Source organism: Pagrus major, chromosome 15 (genome assembly GCF_040436345.1).
Source record: "Pagrus major chromosome 15, Pma_NU_1.0".
Lineage (NCBI taxonomy): Eukaryota > Metazoa > Chordata > Actinopteri > Spariformes > Sparidae > Pagrus > Pagrus major.
Window position 1 is genome coordinate 5,618,382 of NC_133229.1, and position 16,748 is coordinate 5,635,129.

Below are 16,748 nucleotides of genomic sequence, written 5' to 3' on the forward strand. Positions count from 1 at the left end.
TGAATCATTTGCCAGCGCATACTTTGTTGTCTTGAGAGGTCAAGCTGTGTGCTAAGGCTGTAACAGATCAAAAGGCAAAACTATAACAGTGGGAAAAAGGGGTGAGGAGAAAGGGGAGAGGGAGGGAGGCATTCAGGGAAGAGAGGCATGAGCAATGTCTTTCAGCAGCAAACCTCATACAATGTTTCATACATTTTGTACATCCTCTATCCATTTGGCTAAAGGAGTGGATCACGTACCTGTATCCCATCATGCAGCTGTAGCGGTTCTGTCCATGGCATCACACTATTCTACTAGTCTAGACTGGCCAGTTCATGCTACAGAGTATTCAAACCTGCAGTTTCACTGCTCCACTCCCCCAGGAAGCTTCACTCTGATGTGTGTATGAAGTGTGTGTGGACAAAAGACGTACATGTTTGTGATGTTTCTGAGTCGAGACTGTACCTTTTGAAAGACAGATCATTCTTCCTCAAGACAATTTCACTTTTAAACGTTAACTAAAAACCAGTCTGGCTTTTAGGTCCAGTCTTATAATTTTATGGTTTTAATGTTTATGCTTAATTCAAGTTATTTGCTTTTTTTATGTCTTAACTATTTGTTTTGTTTATCTTTATTTTACTCTTTATTGTTGTTATTATTATTCTATTCTGTTCTATTTTATCAACATTTGTTTTTGTAACAATTTTCCAGTGTAGTATTTTGTTTGTATCTTTTTTCCTTATCTTTTATTATTTTGACCACTCATATCTTATTGCTGTTATATCCCAAGTTTTTTTCAATCACTTGTAAAGCACTTTGAATTGCATTTTGATTCCTTTGAAAAGTGCTATATAAATAAAGTTTAATTGATTAATTGATTGATAGTTTTAGTTAGTTTAGGTTATAGTTTTCTCTACTTGTGGTTCTGTTACCATTATCCTGTACTGTAGTTGTCAATGGTTTAATGAAGTGGCTCTCAAGGTGGGGTCCAGGGACCCCCGGGGGTCCTTGAGGAGGTTCCGGGGGTCCCCAGCAAAAAGGGGAATACATTATTTTATATATACATTTATTTATATATACAATTGTTTTGGTCATGGGTTTCACACACTTCCTGTAATAAGACATCTAAAATCTTGTTTGGTTTATGGTTTAATTTTAAGCGTGTTTCAGTTTAGGGGTCCTTGATGTCCTTGTGAAGTGTGAGAACCACTGGTTTTATACATCAAGATATAAGATGCTGTTTAAGGTTTGTTAAGGTCATATGGCTCAAATTCCAGCATTAGATTTATACTAGGGAAGTGATATTTTGTTTGTTTGCGAAATCTCACATTTAATGTCTGAAACACTTGGTTTGCAGGTCACAATGACACTTGTTAGTATTTACCCCTGTGTGGGCCTGCATCATCACTGTTACTGTTACTGTGTACTTAAAAGGATGAACACCAATGCCATAATGACTGGTGTATCAAAGTATTTCATTGATTTTCTATTATTGCGAAGGAAATGGCTATTTGGAGAAGGTGTAGAGTAGATGCTCTTGTTCAGGTAAGACTGGATGTAGTATTACACAACAGCCTGCAGCTAAAATACTGTAAGCAGGCACTTTCTGTCTATGTGTTGTGTGTATGTGTGTGTGAAGCTCTGAACCCCGAGGGAAGCGGGAGTGAAAGTCCCCAGAGTAGCACATCTAGATTGCTGTGACTCTGAGCAGAAACAGTCCCTGGTCCCCATTCCCTCATTGCCGAGGTGCAAACCGACAGCAGACTAATACAGTCTGGCACCTTTACAGAGACACTTTCAGCATCTTTGACTCTGAGTCATGTCATAAAATAGGATCTTCGATGAAGTAATATGTTTCATCTTATGGCCGAGATGTACACAACAACAGATTGTGACCCATGGGGTGAAGGCATCAGGGACTGTTGTATCTCTGCGGCATGCACGTGTGCCTTATGAGCATGTAATAAGCATGCAGAAAATGTAGATTTGGTCTCAGCAACAACAGAGATAACTGTTCACAGTATTGAAACAGTTTTGGGGGCATGGCAGACAAGTGCAGCGAGGCTATCACTTCATGCTGATATTGCTTTACTTCAGAGTTTTCGCTTGGGCGTTCGGACAACAGTTTATGTACGTTACAATGTAGATTGTCGACACATGGGAGGGGAGTGATGGAAAACACAAGACACACACACACACGCTGACAATGTCTTTGACTTCTGACTTCACAAATACCCAGATTCTGGCCTAGAATTAAAAAGGTGTCCATTTCAGGGCATTCCTGATCGGAGATTCAACATGACATCTGCCCTGATAAACTGTCTGCGTGGTTTTGATCAGTCACCATCTCCTGTGATCCACCAAGGCACAACATACTCAAACAGAAGCTATCAGGGCACTATGTTGAATAGGAAGGATGTCCCAAAGAAAGCACCATTCTGATATATCCCCCTAAAGCTTTCTTATTCAGCAATAGTGCAAGGACAAACGCTACTCTAACAGAAGCTCAAGAGTTGAACTTTTGAGCAATAACAAACACACTGCACAGCAGCTTATTGCAGTGGAGGCAACTACACTATATCATGTATAAAAACAGCATTATTCACTTCAAAATGATGAGATTCACTGTGTGATTAAATTCATTGAGCACTTGCAGTTTTGCTGAACAGGTTTCAGGGGATTCTAGTTTCCTCTACAGACATCACCATTTTTTAAATGTTGCATTATAGGACATGACTCTGGCACGGCACCGCCATCTGGTGGCAATCGAAAGCTATGACAATAACTACTGTGTATTGCTAGTGGACTTTTCATCCAGTGCAGTGAGTAAAAACAAAAAGGGCCCAACGACTGTCCAGATTTGAAATGCAAAAGACTGGTGTGGTGGTGACATTTCAATTCTGAGAGGAACTGATGGTCTCTGAAACCTCAGCCCGCCCCAAGAAGGCAGACGGACCTGAGTTTTTAGAGAGGAGGCTGAGATCACAGAGAAGTGGGGCAAAGGGGAGACCAGATTGTTTTGATTGTGTTTTGGCAACCTAGCTCGTTAGAACTTCCAACGAGGACGTTTTCTGCTCTCTGAAAATGCAGCCACACACAAAACTTCCTTTGACAGAAAGCAGATCGATTTAAATCTCAGTAGCTCTTGTTAATTTCCTTCCCCTTGTGTTAGCTCTTACTGTATAACATGTCAGATTTTTATTGCGTTCCTTCTGAACTTTTGTGGAGCATGACACCATAAGGATCACGGGTAATGATACCAGACTCGATCTGATTAGCTCCCAAATACGAGTTTGGTTTCGTGATCAAATAGCGAGGGAAAAACTGCAGAGCTCATCGGCCACATCCGATTAATCACACTCTATTTAATTGTCCTTTCCAACTAGTCAGAGCATCAGCTGACTGGGCCAATGACGAGCAGGCCTGATGCTGGTGTGTGGGTTTGATTTCTGCTGTTTTGGTTTTGGTCTGGTCTGAGCACAGTGTAGAAATGAGAGGCGAGGAGAGGGATGAAGAAGCTACACTGGTACATGCAACATAGATACAGTATACTATTTGCTGAGGAGGATAAAAAAAACACTTGCACTGCACTCTGGGTAATAGTACACCCATTTTCTTTTTACTCACAATAAATCACTACCAGTGAGTAGTTAAAATAAAGTGGCGTTTTCCAATGGCAGCAGGGAAGGAAATACATCAAAAGTGTGTCACTGGTCATAAAGAAACATGGGAAAAACAACAGAAGAGAACAAAACATGATAGAGCACAACATACTATACAGACACAGACTTCCATTGCAGTAATGGAACTGTCATCTTTCTAAATGCAACTCTCTTGTCGGCAACAGCCGTAATAAGATAAAACATAACGCCTTGTCCATCAGCGGAGTCTGAGACACGAAGATATTAAGAGAGCAGAGAGAAGTAAACAGTTTATCTAAGTGAAACCACAGTGTGAAAGGTCTGTTGATTCTGTTGAGCTGTGAGGAAAAACACGTTGGAATAATTGAGATGACACAGACAAAAGAAGGAAATGGTGGGTATCTATTTTAAAACCGGGCTTTGTCTGTATCAGACTGCTTACTGTAATTGTCTGTGACCTTTAGTGGAAATATGGGATATTCACCTGAATTATTTATCCAGTGGCTAACATGTCCTGACAAGTGACTACAGTACATAGGTCAGGTTATATTCATGTGCTGTTCCTGCCTTAATGGTAATGTCATGTCTGCATGAAAAAGGGAAGAAAGCATCTATCTGACGGGGCATTTGTGTATCGTGAAAAGTCTTACATTTAACAGTTAACAGCACATTATGTCTATGACTATTTAAATCATGTGTGTGTGACCTTAAAACCCATTAGAAGAGTGACTGAGCTCAATACTCTCACATACTCTCAACCAGAGGTGGAATGTGTGTAAGTACTGTAATTAAGTACAAATCTTATCCATTTTATGGAACTTTTTACGTCTATTTCACAAAATCTCAGAGGGATATATTGTGCTTTTACTCCACTACATTTACTAGTAATGTTTCAGATTACAATTTTTCCTGACAAGTGACAGCTATATTTGTGAGTGTTCCTTCATGGCAGGCCTAAATGAAGTGTCAAAAGACCGACTTTTACATTTCTCATCTCTGACCTGTAAAGCTCAGATTTTACAAGCGTTAAAAACAATACATTTTCTATAAATATTATTATATATTTTCATTTATTTTTTTATTATTTTATGTATTTAACCCTTTACAGTTAAAAAATGTATATTATAAATATATATATACAAAAGTACTGTGAAGAAATATGCACCTCTGGCTTCTAGGTTAAAACTTTTAACAAAATTATACTATTTTGGTGCTTGGTAACCGACAGACCTAAAGACTGGGCTGATATTTTTTACTGATTTTTCTTTTTTTTTTATTGTTTTTATTTCTTTAATTGTTACTTCCTGTTTTAACTCTACGTATTTACAATGTTCACATTATACAGCATGTGTACTCTGGTTTTAAAGTTGCTTCATAAATAAATGTATTATTATTATTATTACTGCTCTTATTATTATTGACTAGCCTACTAACAAAATGATCAAAGGGCCAGAATGAGGTTTTAAAAGGGCTTTTATTGGGTTATATTAGGCAGCCAGTTGGATAGGTCTGCTTTTTCGGAGAACATTCACATATTTCTGAAGCTATATAAAGTTGGATTACCTGGAAAATGTACTGTCACCAAGCTGAAAATAGGCTGTTTGAGCTCAACTTTAAATATCTACGGCAGTGAAATGCAACATACACATTAATGCTGCAGCAATATTAATGCAAAAACCATCATATATAATAGTAAAATACTTTACTGCACAATGAGTACTTTTACTTTTCAGACTTTCAGTGAAATTTGATAATACTTACATATGTTTACTTAACTTAAGTAAGCTAGACTTTTACTTGTAGTGGAGTATTTTCGCAGTGTGGTATCAGTACTTTCACTTACTTATGTAAAGGATCTGAATACTTCTTCCACCACTGCTCTCATCAAATAGAATATTATACAGTGCGTCATTTACACTAATATTTTGAATATTACAGAAATGAGTCCATTGCCTCATTCAGAAAGACTACAATTCTCAATATTGTGTTTTGCATTCTGTATGTAAAATTTTAGTTTATAATGCAGGATAAAGAGTTACTCTATATGCAGTGTTGTAAATGATGTTTTTAAGTGTCTCCAAATATTAATGTTATAGTAGGATGAACAGTGTTTCAACTCATTATCTTACTGTAGATTTCTCTTTTCTTTTTTGTCTGTACAGCTGTAGACTAATACGATTTCAGTTCTGTCTATTGTACCCTTACCACAAAGTTTTACTCCTGTAAATTTCAATTACCACCATTCACTCTAAGTTTGCAGAGAAAAAGTAGTGGTTAAATGGTTGAAAAAAGATGACAACACCTACATTTCCACAAGGAAACATAAAATCTGATATTGACTGATGATCATACCATAATGGATGTTATGGAAGTTCAAATGGGACCCATAATAAACACTTTCCTAATGGTGTGAAAACACATAATACCTTTAAAAACACAGTGCCACAGTGCAGGAGAACAATGACACAATGAGAGGTATAACAGTGTACAAACTAGAAAACCTTAAGAATAATGAGACAGACAGACCCACAGGTAGGATTTGGAGTGAGAGGAGAGGGAAAGAGGGGGCGTCCATGGGGGCAAAATAAAGGCGCAGTTACTCACGTCGTTTGCAGCCACACTTCTTGATCCGCTTAGGGTCTGTGATGTCATCATGACAAGCTTTGCAGTAGAAAAATGCTCTAGAAGTGACACGAGATGAATGTTTAGCACTTTAAATAATCACACTACATAATAAGTGAATTCATCAGGATGGCCGGATTACCTCTTTACTTCTTTGGCATCACTGGCGATAAAGAATCCCAGTGTTCCCTCCTGCATCTTAACATGGTTGCCAGGATTGATGAGAATGCTGGGTAGTCAGAGAAATAGACACATCATACTCATTAACTTCCAGAAAATACTCAGCTCATGCACACAACATGCTAATCAAGAGGAATGGTACACACACTTGTTGAAGCCGTTAATCGGACCTGCACTGAGCTTATCTGGACTGGGTTTTTCGCGTCAACACATCATCTCTACTCAAGTTTAGAGAGCTCGGTTTGCTCTGTTGTGTTGTATCTAATGTGATACTCACATGAATGGACAGAATGTACAACAGCATGATCGTACACTGAAATTTTAATTCTTTTCTTCACAGAATGGTATTGGTTTGCCCCGAGGGTGAGAAGGGGGACAGAGAGATACGAGTAAAGGGACAGGGGCAGAAAGAATTAAAATTATGGCCATGGAGTGGTTTTAGTCTCACCATTCAGATACATCTATTCAAAACAAATGTCATGATGGCCACGGAGACATGGCTGTAGTACAGAGAATGTACAGTAATAGTCGTTATCTCGGTTAGTATTTGACAGTGGGATGTAAGGGAATGAACAGCTCTTTTTCTTGTTGATGCTAAGCTGATTCTACTCAGTGACTCTACTATAGGAAAAAAAAAATGGTGGAATAATATCCTAAGCTGGATTAAGTCCCCTAAAAATCAGTCATGACTCTGCTGTGTTGCATTATAGTGTGAAAACAATTATAATGCCTGTCCTGCAAGGTAAATATTGACTTAAAAGTTATATTCATTATATTCATATTTAAATGGCACAGCTATAGTAAAAATGTGTGTTATAATACAGTTTGTTGAACAACACTAAAAATAAATATCACGGGATATATTTGTCAAATACCTTATAAGCACTTTAAGTGACTGGCTGTATCATTCCCCATTAATTAGACTGAGACAAAGAGTAGACACCACACACACATACTGTACACTCACACACACGCACACACACCCTGGTCATTAATGGTCACCTGTGGGCAACAATCATCAATGATGTGAGTGTGAACTAAGAAATCAAAACACCGAACCCACAAACCTTTAAGGGTCACACTCCTTCAAAATAAGAGCCCAGATGAAAGATGAAAAACTTTTGATAATTCTTTTCTTGTTCAATCTATTTTAACTTTTGTCAGTTTGTGATGATAATAAATGGAAAATCTTACCATTATATTCAAATCTTAATCTCAAGTAGTGCATCTAAGAAAACATCTATCTTACTACATCTTTCCTCTGGGCTCTGAAAAAGGCTACATTGGAGAAAATAAACAAAAATATTAAGGGAGCAATTGAATCCATACACATATCGGGCTGTGATCAAATTGCACCAGTCATGCAGATCAGATTTTTCTCTCCACAGTTTTCATTGCAAGAAGATAAATAGCATCAAACATTCACTCAGATTGAATGGCCCCCAGAGAAGTAAACAGGCATTACGCCTGGCATGCTCTTTAGTGAAAATAAATTAAAAGAAAAACAGATCAAATCAAGACAGTTCCACAAACATTGCTGCCCAAATCTGAGATTTTACAGGTGTATCTATCCGAGATATTTTTCTCCGGTCGGGTGCGAAACTGGTGGATAGAAGCTTATAAATGCGTCAAAACCTCATATTGTGAGCAACAAGGCAGGCATCAAACATCTTATGTGAAAGTGTCATAGCATGCAGTTACTAAACAGCATGAAGAGGACGAGAATCAAACAGAAAGGCATAGCCACTGCAGTACAGGTATAGGGACAGGTACGTAGATGCAGACGGTTGCAGTAACTTCTGTGCAGTTGGATTGTTTCTCAAACACCAAACTGACAGGAAGTGACCTCACTTAAGAACATCTACTCGAGAGACGCACGAGCGTGACTTTACAAAGTGGCTGAGGACGCAGAAAAATGCACACATACATCCACACGCAAAATCTCCCTCTCGATGTACACGTACGCAGACGCACATACATGCACAGATGGATATACATTTAGCACTGGGAACATGAGAGGGTAATGGAATGCAAAAGTGAAATGTTGGGCACTTGTGAACATCGTAGCCTGTGGTTATTCAATTTCAGTTTGGATCAACTTAATGCCATCCAAATTCAACAGCTCCATGCCTGTCCTAGTGTGTGAATGATGAAGAGAAAACAAAGATTGGTGAGGTGCTGCTTGAAAAACACATGCTGTTATATCAGCCACTGCCTACAGCAATGGCAGATAAATGGTCAAATTATTTCAAGATTAAATCCAAAATGTAGAACAACAGATTATCAGTGCTTATCAACACCACATCTGAGGTAGAAGATTCGTCAGTACAAACTCCTCACTGATTGAAAGAACCATGAAGTACTGTTCTGGCAATGATTTAAAAACACCATGAGTGGAATAATCAGCTTGGCAAAGCTCACATACAGTAGGAGAACAACTGAGCAACACTGAAAAAGAACTGAAAGTGAGAGAAATAAACTAAGCAAAGGACTGGTAAAGGACAAAACTGAAAAAGATCAAATAAGAGGTAGATATGGAGAGGGTGAGCGTTTGGCCTTGGTACACCGACAACAGCAAAGACAAAGAAACAGCACTTCTACAAACATGTCCAATTTATCTATGCTCTCTCTGCCTGCAAAGAAGTTAGTGCATTAAGCACAAGGGACACCATAAAAAAGAGTTAGAAAAAGAGGCCTGTGAGATAGGGGTTGGAAAAATATCCTTGGGGGAAATTCCCAAAGTCAGAAGCTTTAAAGTGGTGGAGATTGGGTGGAACTTTGGAAGTAAGATAAGGTAGAGGGCATACCGCTTTCGGCTTCTGCAAACAACAAGAAAAAATCTCAAATCAAACAGTCATCATGGACATAAAAGGAGAGGAGAATATGAATGTTACTACAGTTTATCTGCCTATTTAGTAGGTGTGCCTCATGTGGCAGCACAGACACACAGTTATTTCATGCTTGTCCAATGGTGAGGTCCTTGCACCTAGAACCAATTGTTTACAAAAAAGATCTGTTTTATTTTGACGATGGTTATCTTTTTACAAGGGCATGACTAAATCAAATGGCGTTAACATTTGGGGCTGAAAAAGAGATGTAGGTATACAGAAATGACGCCTTTGTGTGGCGTCATCAAACTCTTTATGAAAAAGTAAATGTATGCTGAAAGAACGCATTTCTGCATGGGATGCTGCATGTAATCTGATAAATTTTCTTTTTTAACTGCATTGTGGGTAATGTAGGCACCAGGTTTTTAAAAGGGAGAAGAATTTGTGGAGTAACAAAGGCGATATCTCTGGTTCTGCTGTATTGATTTTCTTCATTTGTTTTGCAACTGTCCATAATGAGTCCAACAGTGTTTTATTTCACCTCCATTACCCACAATGCAACTTGGCCACTGAGTGACATTACTGGAGGCAATTTATCAGAATACATGCAGCTTCCTGTGGAGCCACAAAAGGTTTTTTACTACTTGTTCACATATCTAGTAGTACTCTCCAAAACCTGTAAACACATTTTAATGTACAACATCGGTGGAGTTACTCTTTAAGTTTGGCTTTTGCTTGTAGGTTTAAAAATGACCATCTTTTGCAATACAACCTTGCCAGTACACAAAAACATTTGACACAGGTGAGTGGGAAAGGGTGGGTGGGATTTGGCAATTGGAGATTACTGAAAAACATCATGTCATTATTGGTGATAAGACTGACACTGATGCAGAGTTAGTGATTGTTATACAGACTAAACAGGGACATAGGATCGAGTTAAGGAAATATGTGACATGAAATTTGAATGAGCAGCAAATTGGTTAATCAAGTATGAAAGTATCTGTGATGTTTAGCACAATACAACCACAATAAGACCAGTCCCAGTGCAGTTACCCAATACTTGTCTGAAACCTCATTTTAATTTTAGCCAGATTTTTTTACATTTTCTCCTGCGTACCTGCAAGGTTTGTTAAAAGTATCAGACTTGTGGCTATGTAGTTACCCCCACCGAGGATATACAGTCAGCAAGATATCTCAAAATGATCAGAATTCAATACAATTTTGTGGATTAAACCGAGAGGCCGAGGAATTAGTGATTAGCTTTTGGTGCAGATCCATAATCTTTTCTTGTTTATGTTTCTTAAGTTGATGAGATGGGGATTTTTTTGTACCACTGCACTTTAATCAAAAGTTCTGGCACACTAGTGTAAGGAATAATCACTGTAAACATTTCCTCTGACTGTGCAGCCTTGGCAGACATGTGCTCCTTAACGTGTGCTCTTTCTAGTTGCAATGTTGTGTGTACTTAATGTCATTAAGGAAGGTACTGTGTACTGTTTTAGCAACAAATTGAACCTAGCAGGCACACGGAAGAAAAGGTAACTCATATTCACCAAGTTATCATCAAAATGAATGTGAATATCAACTGTGACTAAATCTGCAAACAGGATTTGGAAAAAAATATAAGATATTTTATTAGAAGATCCACTTGAAGCGAGTTACACAGTAGTTCACTTTTAGCACAGTTGTTATTGGAAGAAAGATCCTAATACAAACCTGCTCTCTCTCTGCTCAGACTTGTATTCGATGGCAATAAGCAACAGCTTCAGCTTCACGTAACACAGCCTGTAAAACATGTGCACTCATTAGAGGAGAACAGTACATAAGCAAATGACAGATGTGTTAGAACACCTGTGAAATTCACATCCTTACATCCCCACAGTCCCTTTTTTCTTCACTTCAGAATCGTTAGCTACCTACCACTGACAGTGGGCTTGCTGAGTGGGGCTAGAGTGATACTTACTCACAGACAGTGGGGAAGGAGAGGCCCACAAAGGCACTGGACAGATACTCTGTGTACATCTCATTAGCCACTCCTTCTAGGTAATACTTCTGCCATGTGTCCTCCTCAATCTGACAAAAAACAAGCACGGAAATGTCACATGTGAGGATAAAAAAAGGGAGGAAAAAAGCAACACTGCTTTCCTTCCAATAGCAGCCCAATGTGGTCTGCAGATGTTCCGCCACACAACATCAGCCTGGTCATTATAAGCTGATCCATCATCTTTATGACATGAGAACAGTTCTTTGATAGAGACAAGCACCTCTTCAATTTCTAGCCACAGAAACCCTGAACAGATTCCATATGAAATGTCACAGTAAAATATGACGTGCCAGGGTGACTGAAAACACTCTAATGGAAGTCTGTCTCTGGACAAAGACGTCAAAATTTCCCTGGGAATGCGCTATGTTTGTTAGATCTAGTCCATCTGTCTGCAGAGAACCTACTGTGTCCACTTAAAGTTACCTCACCTTCAATTCAGAATGAATCATCTAATTCACAGAAACGCAATGTGAGAATTCATTCATCAGAGCGAGTGACTGAGACAGGGCAAGTTAATCTTGTCCTCTGTGTTACCTCAATGAAGGACCTCATGGAGAAGAGGTTGGCAAGCATGGTGGACAGGCCCTGGGCCAGACAGCTCTGGGCGATGAAGCCTGCCTTAAGCTCCGCCAGGCAGATAGCATCATCGCCCTCCTTCCAGTTCCAGCTTGGAATGTTCAGCAGATGGGCCTTCATCACACGACAGACAGACAGAAGAGGTCAAGAGACTGAAGTGGTTCAAATTTCTGATAGGATTACTTCAACATTTTGGGAAATGTCCTTATTTGCTTGCTGGTGGTAAGTTTAGATGAAAAGATAGTTAAGTATCTCAGGCTTAGAGGGTAAATACAGAGCTACAGCCAGCAGCTGGTTAGCTTAGCATAGTTTAGCTTCGCAAAAAGACTGGAAACACAGAGTGAAAGCTAGCCTAACCGGGACATAATTTCTCGTAAATAGGTACATTTTTGTTTTGAGAAGTAAGTAATCACATTTAATATCAAGGCTGAAAGTTCTTATGGGGGAACCCCTGCCTAAGTGGACCATTCAAGTGGATGCTCGAATGACATTTGTTGCTACGAATTAATGTCTGAACCATCTATTGTAATGCAGCACAGAGCAGATTGACCCCTGCCATAAACTTTCTGCCTTGTGAGGAAGGATAGGAATCCGTCTTATACATCACAGGGTACCAAAACATCTCACCTTGTTGTGATATTGTAGCATTTGTGTGATTATTCTGATCTTAGGATGGTAATTCTTGATCGAAATAACCCTAAAGGATGAAAAACAGTCAGACAGATTTAACAATACAAAATCTATCACCTTATCTAGCCAGTTTCCACTTATTTCAAAGTCCAGAGGATACAGTACCTCATGATGTTGGAGGCGTCTTCAGCATCAGGATCTGCACAATATTTGTTAGCTAGGATTAGGCAGGCATCTGCTGACTCGATCTATGTGTGAAGGACCAAAGAAACAGATATGTTAACATGATCCTGCATGTCGGTACTAATTAGCCAGCAGTGAGTGCTTCTGACTGTCTCTCTCACTTAAAGTTAAACAAATTAGTGGGTTTAACTCTAGCCAGTGCCAATACAGTTAGTCATACTGCTGATCAAACTACAATCCCCCCTCTCTCTTCACTCTTCTGTCTCTTTCCATATTGTTTAAGAAAAAGAAATGAAATGGATATGCCTAGATTATCAAAATTACTGGTTTACTAAATGGGATTTCACTCTTATTTCATCAGATTTAATCTACACTGAAGTTCAACTGCTGTCTACAATTTTAGGTGATCCCTCCAAGAGTCCTGTCACCGACTGTACCTTCACTCTGGCGAGATCGTGAGGGTTGAGAACAGATCCCTGGTAGAATTCTACTTGGGTAAAATGACGTTTGAACAAGGCTTCCAGCTCAAGATTAGGGGAAATACTAGCACACAGAGAAAAGAGGAGAAGGGTCAGTGCATGTCAAGGTACCTCATACAATGAGTTCTGCTAACCTACAGGAGAGGAACAGGAGAGGAAGAAAATTGAACTTACTTATGGAGAAAAACAATTTCTACATTGACATCATCCCTGTCCTTGTGTAGGAAGTCTTTGAGGAAGTTGGAGACACTTTCGAGGGTAATATGACCACAGACCACAATATGCCTGGAAGGGGGAAGAAATCATCTTGAGTGGGCAGCATAAATCACTGCAGACACTGGCATGTCTCCCAAAGATAATCAGTCAAACCAAAGCACTCTAACATCTAACTCAAATATAGACTGAAAAAAAAATTCTATATACATGTCAAGAAATGTCTTGTCAAAGCAAACAAGTAACTGAATTATATCTTTTTTGCCATAAAAGTGAATATTTTCCCTCATGTAATGAAAGTGGTTAAATTCTGCACGACAAGTGCAATCAAACACTCAACTCTGAACCACTTTAGAAAATCTAAGATATAATCACACAGCCCACAGTGGTTGGATTGTCATCCGTTCTCAATATAAAAACTGTCCCTTCAGCCAAACCACCCCTTTGTGAGCTGAATGGATGTTGACAAAGACATGTACATCAATATGCCTGTGCTTTTATACAGAACATTACTGAGAACTTTCAAAGTGATTTGGAGGCCTGCGGTTGACACAAACTCTAAACAGGACCTCAGAGTACTTGACGGGTCCCCTGGCAAAACATGAGGGTGCATTACAGCAGAGGGATCTGTCAGGCGGTGCACAGGGCTGATTACAGTCGGCGGTGAGGAAGTACGACGTCAGATTGGAAGGATTTTTCAGTTGAGGTTGTGTCCCTGTTTGTCCTCTGACTGCACTGTAGGCCAGAGGGATCGAGGGTCAGCTTCATTTATTTATAGACCGAATCACAATGTTAGTTACGGTAACTTTGGGGCATAAAACCCCCGCATCAAGAATTAGCTCACATACAATTTAATTGACTTTTGTGATTATGCTAATTCAAAGTGTTATTATTCAGTTACTCATCTAAAATGCTGTCTCAGCTTAGTCATGACAAAAGATGACTAACATAAGGTTGGAGACTTAATTTACCTGTTGGGCCACGACAGCTTAAGTCAACCTAGAGGTCTATCTTTAAATGTTACAGTTACCACTGAAAATGGCAACACAAATAGACAAGTTTGCCAATTTCACATATCTCCACAATGCTAATCAGTGGCCAGTTTTCTACCCGGGAGTAACTTGTCACCACAACGTCACGGTGATTCGGTCTATGACATGAGTCATTTGGGCAGTTTGGATGGAAGTTATTTAGATCTTAATTGACACTTGCGGTGCTTCTTTAAATGTTACATTTTAGTGTCCCAGAACTGAGAGAAATCATTTAAAATACCTCATCATGTATCAGTCTGAATGTTGAAAATTATTAATATTGAAAATATTGTTTGCTGGATTAATTTTCTGGGGGACACACTACAGGTGAATATAGATATTACCCTGACTCTCCCTCAGTTCATCACTTACATTAGAAAATTCTATCTATATTATTAAGTTTTCTGATTTTTTTAGTTTAAATATTATTTATTTATAGGATTAAACTGCACTAGAACAAAAATCTGAACTAAAATAAGCACTTAAATGTTTATTTTGGACCTCTTCTGTCCATTAGTCTGAAAGACGACATGTTATGACAGCAAAATAGCCCAAAATCTCAAAATTGAGCAGTTTTCACCTGTAGTGCCTTCCCTTAGTATGAAGTGTTCCTGTTCCATTAATGTTATTGTAGAACTGTTCTAAGTCCTTTAATGAAATAAGAGAAGTTATTAAAAATGCTCAGGAAAGTAGTGCTAATAACTGCAAATATCAGTATTCAACCGTGATATGGTTATGATTTAATCACACTAATCTAGTGGATTTAAGACACTTTATACGCGTCATTTGCAGTGTGGTAAGCTGAGCTACCCTTCTGGAGTCAAAGTTAAATGTCACCAAGTCTCATTGCCAAACCCCTAAATGAGAAATCCAAACATGCTCAGTAGAATCCAGCCCTTATATTGACATGGATTAGTGTGGACACTCGGCAGACACCCTAATTACCCTATAGAGACCTGTAAGGCAATCTGTGTAATGACAATGGCCTTATCCACTACTTAGCAGGATGTGCCAGGAGACAAATGAACCACTTTAGTTTGGAGTGCCTGAGAACTGGACAGCTTTGCATTTAACACTGTAATATTAGGTTACTCTTTCCTAAACTTAAAAAACCCCACTGTGGTCATATTTGTTCACTGTTCAAATTCTTATCATCAAACTAGATTTGTTTCCCTTAATGCTCTTATGCACAAAAAGGAAGCTCTGGCTTACACATTAACCTTGACGTCTTAAACTGTATCAAACGTTACTGAAATCTGACTCAGTTTGGCAGTTTTAAAGGAAACAGAGATATTTATTCATGTTAGATGAGAACCATAGTCCAGATAGCTGAGTGCTCTCCTATCCTGTACCAGATGGACTGGGTAGGGCTCAACTGAAGTGGACTTGGCAATGTACTGTGACAGGCATATTGAGCGAATGGCAGTTCGTGGATGTTGCGGGGCATAATGGTCTTCACAGATGTCGCCTCTGTCCTTTAAGAGAATCTAACGAGCAGCCGTGATCGCATGGTTGGCCAGAGTTGAGCAAAGGGCCGTGTGGTCTTACAAGCTGATGAGCTGAGATGTCTGTGGGCAGCCAGCAGAATTTGGCGCACGATGTCTCTCGTTTTAGGAGACGAAAAACATAGACGGTCATGTTTTCCTATTCCCAGTATCCAGATGCCCTTCTCCAAAGGTAGTAGAGGGAATATGTAGATTTATATGGTGTATTATTTGGTCTGTGTGGTTTCAGCATGAGATTAAGAGCCACTCTCTTCTTTAAGCATACACGCACTAAAGCACAAACCTGAAAGTGGGATTGCATGAACACCGGACACACACACTTACGCTCAGAGAAGCACATGTGGTGCTTGTCTTTCACTGTGAGTGGGCGATTTTTAAGCAAGGCTAAATGTTCTTCCTCGTGTTTTAAACTTAGTTTTTTTCCTCTGATTTGAGCCACTAATTTGAGTCTCTGTATTTAAGATGGATGAGATTTTAAGCTTCACTTGATAGACATCATCATGTAGTTTTGGGGAAGAAATTCTGATCAGAAGTTGTGTTTTTTTAGGCCTAAACAAACGAAATAAACAAACTCGCTTCGTTTTCATGTCTGAATAAACTGAATAAACAAACTGACCTTAAAGGACAACACAGTTTCATACTGTTTTACTTTGTTTATATGTGGTGGACCCTGCCACCTTTCTAGCTTCAATCAGTGTTCTGGGGACCTTATTTTCCTCTGAGAACAGCTTGTTTACTCTCTTATGGGAAAGATAAATATTTCTGAGTTTGTATTATTACCTCATTTATATGTAAATATTAAAATTCTGAGTTTAGATTCCTTATCTAAAACTGTAA

The 16,748-nt window shown here is 38.9% G+C and overlaps 1 protein-coding gene across 6 annotated transcripts in view; it reads right to left on the reverse strand.

The window, feature by feature from the left end:
* kcnma1a (potassium large conductance calcium-activated channel, subfamily M, alpha member 1a) overlaps positions 1-16,748 on the reverse strand; it is a 152,703-nt gene that overhangs the window by 35,791 nt on the left and 100,164 nt on the right. For 3 of the 6 annotated variants that reach the window (XM_073481734.1, XM_073481737.1, XM_073481735.1), the window contains exons 10-19: positions 13,337-13,447; positions 13,121-13,226; positions 12,666-12,748; positions 12,498-12,567; positions 11,829-11,984; positions 11,214-11,323; positions 10,967-11,035; positions 9,230-9,241; positions 6,385-6,471; positions 6,225-6,301 (exon numbers count right to left, since the gene is read on the reverse strand). In XM_073481734.1, the coding sequence (XP_073337835.1) occupies positions 6,225-6,301; positions 6,385-6,471; positions 9,230-9,241; positions 10,967-11,035; positions 11,214-11,323; positions 11,829-11,984; positions 12,498-12,567; positions 12,666-12,748; positions 13,121-13,226; positions 13,337-13,447 (881 nt within the window). Of the gene's footprint in view, positions 1-3,606; positions 3,616-6,224; positions 6,302-6,384; positions 6,472-9,229; positions 9,242-10,966; positions 11,036-11,213; positions 11,324-11,828; positions 11,985-12,497; positions 12,568-12,665; positions 12,749-13,120; positions 13,227-13,336; positions 13,448-16,748 lie in introns of all 6 variants that reach the window. The other 3 variants (XM_073481738.1, XM_073481739.1, XM_073481733.1) reach the window with 2 other exon arrangements.